This window comes from Nilaparvata lugens, chromosome X (assembly GCF_014356525.2).
Source record: "Nilaparvata lugens isolate BPH chromosome X, ASM1435652v1, whole genome shotgun sequence".
NCBI classification, from domain to species: domain Eukaryota; kingdom Metazoa; phylum Arthropoda; class Insecta; order Hemiptera; family Delphacidae; genus Nilaparvata; species Nilaparvata lugens.
Genome location: NC_052518.1, coordinates 54903161 through 54911992, shown reverse-complemented (window position 1 = coordinate 54911992; position 8832 = coordinate 54903161). Strand labels below are relative to the sequence as shown.

At 32.9% G+C, this 8832-nt stretch overlaps 1 protein-coding gene across 2 annotated transcripts; it reads left to right on the top strand.

Annotated features, from left to right (window-relative positions):
• The first annotated feature begins 1462 nt into the window (after positions 1-1462).
• Positions 1463-8413, top strand: LOC111055556. 2 transcript variants are annotated; one of them, XM_039443348.1, is made up of 3 exons: positions 1463-1884; positions 2593-2693; positions 4732-8413. In XM_039443348.1, the coding sequence occupies exon 3, from the start codon at positions 5852-5854 to the stop codon at positions 7373-7375; it is 1524 nt and encodes a 507-aa protein (XP_039299282.1). In that variant the 5' UTR covers positions 1463-1884; positions 2593-2693; positions 4732-5851; the 3' UTR covers positions 7376-8413. The 2 variants fall into 2 exon arrangements, 1 of the variants encoding a protein (XP_039299282.1); XR_005573399.1 differs by lacking the exon at positions 4732-8413 and adding an exon at positions 3266-3383 and having other exon boundaries at positions 1658-1884.
• Positions 8414-8832: the final 419 nt, after the last annotated feature.

The window sequence follows — 8832 nt, the reverse complement described above, 5'->3', positions numbered from 1 at the left end:
TAGTGATTCGAGCAATTCATACATCATGAATGCAAATGAAACTACACCATCTCGAACGAATAATACAATTGAGCAAATGGTTACCACACCCCAAGGACGTTGCATGGCACCAATTTATTTAAAAAATGTGGATCATGATTTCATGCACCGAGAAGGTGAATTATCAATGGAATATATCGGTGGATTGATAAGCGATGCTCACAATATTTTTGATCACACATATGGTCCCACATTCCACGGAGATAAATTAAAGCTAGGCTCTGCTCTGATGGTTTTCGATGATGATAAGATTGAACTATACAAGGGGGATCGCATTCATGATAACTCAACAGAGGGCCTGGTATTGAAAATAGAAGAACCAACAAGAGGAGTGTACGAGCTTATTTTCAAGAAAGAACCCAAAGATTTCTCACCAGATGATTCTGACAAATATAAAAGAATTTTATCCTCCACCAATGCGCACAGGGTTGATTCTCAAGAGGAGAGCAACTTGAGAGCGAATCGAGGCAAAAAATATATGTCAATTATCAGGGAATTATTTCCGCCAAAGAGACTGCTAAGAAAAAAACAGGGAGCGGATTGACTTACAATGAAAAAAATCCTGATACAAAAAATATTACCAAAAGAGGTTTGAATATGAAATTGAATTCTGATAAAGACGTTCAATTTCTCTACTACGATGATCTAAATGAGTTGTGTTATAGACTCAAATATTTGGTAAGTTCTTATAACGCTGGAAATACTGGCTTAATTAATGAAATCCGCTCTATAATTGAAGAAATGTATGAGAAAGGTCTTGTTGATACCACAAACATATCGCTATAAATATTTTAGTAATTATATCGGTGTTAACAGTATTCATTCATCATTTCTACTAATAACAAGACGTTTGGAAAAGGAAAAATGCATTACATTCATCAAGAAGATGATAGTGTTAATGAGGTGTTTTCTCCAATTTATCTTAGAGATTCACTCATGAAAATTCCCTGTCAGCCTCGACGTTTGCAGCATTTGATGAGAATTTTCGCAAAAGAAGATGGATTTCGCACCGACCACATTCCAAACAGGCCTTCAGATTCATCGCAAAAAGGAGGATCTCTTTCAAAAGCAGAATGCAAGGAAATTATTGACGAATATTTTACTAAACATCGTGAAAATATTTTGAATACGGTAATGTTGTATCTTTATGTTCTCATGAAACCAGATAGTGAATATGATGAGTTCAAGGAACACACATCTTTAAAAGTTGAAATAATTAAAAAAACTTGGCATGCTCTGGGTAAAACCTAATTTTCTAATGTGTGTGCCCACATTTTCTCAAACTAAATAATCTATGTCTAGATTGGGTAAAGTATTACAAATAAAAGCTTATTTCATTATTGATAAATGTGATTTCATTTTCTACTCCCATCCTGAAAAATCCTATTTTCCATACTTTATCTAGAGTCTTATTCATTAACCAGCTTCACACTGATTTTGCTACTTTACTTATGCGTTTAAGTGGAGACGCGTGGTGATAGAGAAATAGCCACTCTACTTAAGCGTTTAAGTGAAGACGCGTGGTGATAGGGAAATAGCTACTTTACTTATGCGTCTAAGTGAAGGCGCGTGGTGATAGAGAAATTGGACGATGTTAAGGCGCGCTACATTATTGTAGACTCGTGATGATAAGTAAAAATGGCTCGATTTTACGATGGGAAACTGGTGACCTCTTGGTGACATCTCTTGGAGGTGGAATTTAGGCCTCTTCCCTACAAGCTTATATAAGAGATGCTCTGCATATGAACTTATCTTTCACAAGTTCTCCTCTGTTCGAGTAAGTTGAGCAGTAGTGATTTTTTCATTCAAACTCTTCTACTTCACCATTTTCAGCGAAAAACAAATGTAAGTACAATTTTTGATTTTGTTTTGTTGGTATTCGTTTTTGCTAGTATTTGCATATCATACTCTTTTCTCTCCTAATTTCTCAATATCGATCGAAAAAACACACTTCAAATCTTAACAATGAAAAATATTTTACATTAATGTTTTTGATTCAAAAATAATTCCACTTCTCATCATCTTCAAATTCAAATCATATCAATGAAAAATATTTTACAATAAAGTTTTGATTGAAAAATGATTCTGCTGGTGTTCTACTAGACTATGTCTTAAAATATCTTCAAATGATTGGGGAAATTTGTCAAGTAACCATTGCTCTGATATTCTTTCGGTCATTGTTTTTTAGTGCATTACATCCCATGACACTTCTTCACTCGAAATTTGAGAATATCATGAGAAAAAGAAAACACGCACACACTTATCAACTTTGATTTAAATCTTAATAATGAAAAAATATCTTGATAGTCCAATAGTTTATTTTTCTCCATAGAAAATGATTCCGTTGATGTTTTTTACTGGTGCATGCACAAATATCTTGTAGGCTGCATGAAGGAAATTTCGGAACAAAATATCCACCAAGAAATCTTTGCTCTGATATTCTTTCTCAAGGAATAATGTGTTTTTTGATGGTGTAAATTTGATAAACAACTTTGAATCAAACCATCCCATTCATTTTCATTCAATAAAATATTTCTTTTCCACTATTCACAGATTCCGGATTTGGCAAGTGACAGATCTGAGATCCACTTTTTCACGTGGCGTCCATTGTCAGCGATCGTCTCTTCAAGAAGAAATATAATCATACATAAAACGTAAGTTGAACAAGAATATTAATTCATTTGCTTTATTTATAAACAGTATTTGATTATCTCTTTGTTAGTATTCTTTGAAATTTATTCATTTTACTACTAATGCTAAATATTGTAGAAAAAATTCTGAAGTAGTTTGAAGTATGATTTCTCAATTATTTTTCCTCTCTCATAAAATGTATAGCTTTTGATTGGTAGCTTTGTGTTGAAGGGGATGTGAATTCCTGTTGAGAAATATTAACACTGTATGTGGTGTGAAAATAAATATGTGACATAGCTATATGTTTGATAATATTAAGATAGAGAATACTAGATAGCTTTTTGGAAATTGACGAAAGAATTGCTTCAAATGAAAGTCGCTAGCATTGTCAATCAACAACTATTTCCTGGTTATTATTTATCATGTCTTATGAGTATAAATCTCACACATGTTTAATTTGTTTTTTGCATTTTGTAGTTACTCATTAAATTGAAAAATGAATTCTAGTGAAAACTGTTTATTCATTGTCTTTGATGAGAAAAATATTAAATATTCCTTCATTAACAAGAATATTTCTCTTCCATAATTCTCTCAGATTTTCGGAAATCGTGGGGTGGCTGTGTTGATGACTTGGATTGGTGTGAAGTCCATTGAAGTATATGAGGAAAAGTTCCTATAGAATCAAAGACGAAACGAAAGTTGAAGAATAATCCAATAATTTGTTTTATTTTCATAGATGTTTTACCGTAAAAACTATGCATTTCTCTTGGAAATCCCATATTAAAACCTTTGCTTGCATGTTATTTTACTTGAATGAATGTGTTGAAAACCAATATGATGCGTTATTTCATAAAATTTTCACGAAAAATGAAAGAAAATCTGTAATCCAACTTTGAAAAGTAAAATTGACGTCAGCTCTCCCCATCATAATAGTGATTTTTGCAAAACATTTTCAATAAGTGATTTGGAACAGTATTACCAGCAAGCGCCATCTAGTGGTGAAATTATGAACCATCTCCTTTGATTGGTTAATAACAGTACAGCATGCAAGCATACAGCATGATCGATTTTTTATTACTTCAAATTCGATAAACCATAATGTTATTTCATTTAAAATAAATGAAAATTTAAAACTTGGTTGAAATTTATGATTTCTGATTATTATTAATCATATTTGAATGATTTTACCGTGAATTCTGATTTTATGTGAATTCTGGCCAAAATCCTCTCAATTTATTGGCGAAAATTCTATCGATTTATTCGATAGACTGTCATTTTAATGACACAAAAACAAACTGAAATATCTTGAAGTGTGGTACTCTGACCATTTTGTCTTTTGACAATAAATACGTCATTTTAATGACGCAAAAACAAACTGAAATGTGTGGTACTCTGACAATTTTGTCTTTTGACAATAAATCCATCATTTTAATGACGCAAAAACAAACTGAAATATCTTGAAGTGTGGTACTCTGACCATTTTGTCTTTTGACAATAAATCCATCATTTTAATGACTCAAAAACAAACTGAGATGTGTGGTACTCTGACTATTTTGTCTTTTGACAATAAATCCGTCATTTTAATGACGCAAAAACAAACTGAAATGTGTTGGACTCTGACCATTTTGCTGATTTATTCAGCAAAAAAAACCAATGATTTTTGATGGAACTCTTATCTTAAACATTATACTGATGGAAATCTGTAAACCATGTTCTCATCTCGATTGAAATTGGATGAAATTTTAATGAAAAACCGATTATGACTCACATATTCTAATTGTAACAAATGCATTCTACCACAAAAACTTGAATCAATATTCTAATCATTTAAAATTTAATGAGCATATTATTTTCAACTGAACTATGCTTTGGAATTTCAATATTTTGTCTAGATCTCATCTGATAACATGATGGAAAATACTTTTTTTTCGAAAAATCAATGAATATCTGCTTTTTGTACAAATTTCCGATAATTATACTCACTCAGGGAGAATTTCATTTTCATCATTCTATCTCACACATGATGTAATTTCAACCAATTTTTGTCTTTTCATTTCACAGATATACGAATCTTACCAGAAAGAGTTTTGAAACCATGAGAAAAGTGAACCACCATCTTTATCATTCCAACAGAAGTGAGTCACATCATCATCAATCATTTGAAAATGGAGCTTAATTCTTTATTAGATATTTTTGAATCTATAATTTTGGTAAAAACACCCGTGTGCAGTGTAGATAGTGTTAGATCATATCTGAAAAGACTTGTTAGCAAATCAGAGTCAGCAAAGTCTATTGAGAAAATCAAAAACATAGTCAGGAAACTCAATTCTCTGTTCTCTAATGCTATTAAGAAAGAAGAGTAGTCTTTCTCCAGCCAATACAAATTTATAAACTTCTGTTTCAATGAAATATCTATCTCAGACATGACCAGTTTTCTTACTGATGGACTGGGCCCCAAAAAGTTTGATGAATTCAACAAGAAGATTTACATCAAATCGGATTGCGACAAAATCATCAGTCTACTTGAAGAAGTTGATTTCGATGAGGTTGATCGCACATCCACCTGTTCTTACAATAATGCAATCTGTTTTAATGAGGAGGTTTTTCAAGATGAAGACTCGGTAATGAGCGAAATATTTGAGAAACCTGCTTCAATAATAATTGTAGATGATGATAATGCTAATTTTGAAGACCAGTTTTTTGAGAGAATCGATGATTCAAAATCAAGTGATATTTCCCCCATTCTTGAAACATACCAGAGACGGGACCAGGAAAAACTTCCAGTAATGACATCTAAAGTACCCACTTCTTCACAGAACTCTGGTTTGATGGTAAAAATAGAAGTCACTGATTTGAGAGACATTAGAAACGTGAAGGATGGTGATAGATGGAGGAAGGATGGAAAAAGGAATTTTCATCTCGAAAAATAAGGAAGACTTGAAATTTAAGAAAGTGAACGAGTGTCTGAAACTCGCCATTGCTGATTTAGCTAAGAAATCTAATGTAACAAAGACCACTAGGAAGAATAATCTAATGAATTGATACTGATTCGCTAGAATAACCTCTAATATCATAAATATTATCAAATAAAGTTTGGCTTTCTCTCATCTCAACTCTCTGTTTTCAGATTGTTTGCAATTTGAGGATAAATAATGAGTAGGCCTATTAATCAAGCTTAACAATGATTAGAGGTGCCAGATCGAAATCAAGTAGACTTCAAATTCCCTCCACTAACAGTTTTGTAGAGTTAGAATCGGCCTTCTCAAATGCTTTCAAAACTTATTATTGCAGAAACAGTCAATTTAAAGATGTATGTACTTTGTTGAAATCATTGAAAAATCAGTGTGTAAATTTCTTAAAATCCCAATTGGATGAGGTGGGCTCTCTAAAGTTCAACATTCTGGTCGAATGCACCTATAGAAAACAGTCGCAATCATTGGATGAGATTTCATTTCAAAACAGATATTTTAAAACTAGGAATACTCCTCTTTTCCATGGTTCATCTATAAGCGATATTTATAATGATTGCATTTCATCTATTTGTAATGAGGAAGCTAATTATCAAGGTTTTGAATCGGGATGGACATTAAGTAGAATTGATGGGGTCCTTCTCCGAACAAATAAGTACAAACCATTGAGAGGCAGATCCTATATTGATCTGCCCAAAAGGATTGCTAGCAAAAAATCAGTAATCAACTGTAGAAACACACAAGATAATCATTGCTTTCAGTGGGCTATTTTGAGAAAATATGTAAGAATCAAACCAGAGCGTATTTCTTATCACCATCTGAATCTAAAATCAAAGTTCAATTTCAGCAAAATCTCATTCCCAACACCTTTGAAAGATGTTGAAAAGCACAATCCATCCGTCTCAATAAATGTTTATGGATTAGACTCCTCTCAAAATATTTATCCTCTGAGACTTAGCGAATTTGTTAAGAGAAATCACTTTCATATGCTGCTTTTACAGAAAAACACCAACACACATTGGTGCTACATGAAAAACTTGAGTAAACTAGTTGTGGGTCAAATTAGTAATCACAAGGGAAAAGTTTATATTTGTAAACGGTGTCTCACTCATTTTACTAGAAAAACAACATTTGAATCACATGAAAGGCTTTGTGAAAAAAATGGTTTGTTCAGAGCAATCATGCCCAAATCAAATCCAACTGGGGAACCCCCCATTATGTGTTTCAAAAATTATCAGAATCAATATTCGGTACCGATTGTAATATATGCGGATTTTGAAAGCATTCTAAAACTCTACCATTCTAGCCTGCCCTCACTTTCCGCTAGTTTCACGGAGAAAACCCACAAACACGGACCGTTCAGTTACTGTTGCTACACAGTCATGGATGGAAGTCTCCCAGATCAAATAAGAAATACCATCACAGAAAACCCATTTCTCTACAGAGGTAGTAATGCCCCTAATCATTTCATCAAGTACTTGATTGATTTAGCCAATAATATAGGTGAAATGATGGAAACAAGTATACCAATTATCTTCACAAAAGAGGATGAGGAACATTTTAACTCTCAGTCATGTTGTGAAATGTGTAAGCATGAGTTTACAATGATTGTGACACCTGTCAAGGACCATGATCATTTGACCGGGAGATATAGATCCAAACTTTGCTCCCCCTGCAACCTGAAAAGATTGAGACAAAGATATATTACAGTAATACTCCATAATCTTTCACAATAATGATGCTCACTTCATCGTACTGCGTTTGGATTGTGATCAGGAAAAAATCGATATTATCCCCAATACAAGTGAGAAGTACATCACATTTTCAAAACACACTAAAAACGGTTTGACACTAAGATTTATTGATTCAATGAGATTCATGAATACTTCTCTCTCCAATTTAGCAAACGATTTGAATAGAGATGATTTTGTTCATGTAAAGAAGTTTTTTCCAGAGTCCAAACTTTATCTTGTTTGTGAGAAAGCCAATTTTCCCTATGAATATGTTGATTGTTATGAGAAATTAGATGAGGAAACTCTGCCATCAATTGAAAACTTCTATAGCAGTCTAATGGATGACGGGATTGATGAGGAGGAATATATCCATGCTCAAAACATGTGGGACTCATTCGAAATTCAAAACTTGGGTGAATATTCGGACCTATATCCCAGATTAGATGTTCTCATCTTGTCGGACATTTTTGAAACATTCAGAAAAAGCTGTATGAAAACATATGGTCTAGACTGTTGTCATTATATCACGATTGCCTCTTACACATTCGATGCAATGTTATTTTATACCAGGGTTGAATTAGAATTGATTTCTGATTATGATATGTTCATTTTCATTGACCAATCAATACGCGGTGGAATTACAACATCCGTTCATCGCCATTCAATTGCCAATAATCAATACATTCCCGAAACATTTGATCCAGAAAAAGAGAGAACATTCTTAAATCTGATCGATTGTAATAATTTGTATGGTTTTGATTTAGCTCACTTTCTTCCAATTTCCGATTTTGCATGGTTAAGTCAGCAGGACATTGCACCATTGGACATAATGAAAATTCCGAATGAATCAAGTGAGGGTTACATTCTAGAGGTTGACATTGACTACCCTAAAAACTAAAAAACTTCATGATAAACATAGTGATTCACCTTTTTTTCCCGAGAAAAAATGCCCCCCTAACAACAAAAATGAGAAATTAATGCTTACATTGGAGCCAAAAAAGGATTATGTATGTCATTATTTAAATTTAAAACAAGCTGTACTAGATGGGTTGATAGTTAGGAAGATGAAAAGTGTTTTAAAATTCACTCAATCAAAATGGATGGAGCCATACATAAGACTTAATACAACTTTGAGACAAACATCAACAAATAAATTTGAGAAACAAATGAGTTAATTAATGAATAATGCTTTGTTTGGGAAATCAATTGAATCAATGAAAAAGAGGGTTAATATGAGGCTAGTCAATTCGCAAAAACAATTAGAGAAGTTAGTGAACAACACAGCATTCAAAGATAGAATTATCTGAAACATCAGCAACAAGACAGACAACATCACCAACAAGACAGACAACATCACCAACAAGACAGACAACATCACCAACAAAAAACACTATCTTTGTCTGGTAGAGTCTCAGAAGCAGAGGGTTATTCTTTCCAAGCCAATCTACATAAGTTTCACT

Excerpts from the sequence above, each read along its gene's own strand:
- LOC111055556 (XM_039443348.1), top strand. The coding sequence starts at position 5,852 with ATGATTAGAGGTGCCAGATCGAAATCAAGTAGACTTCAAATTCCCTCC.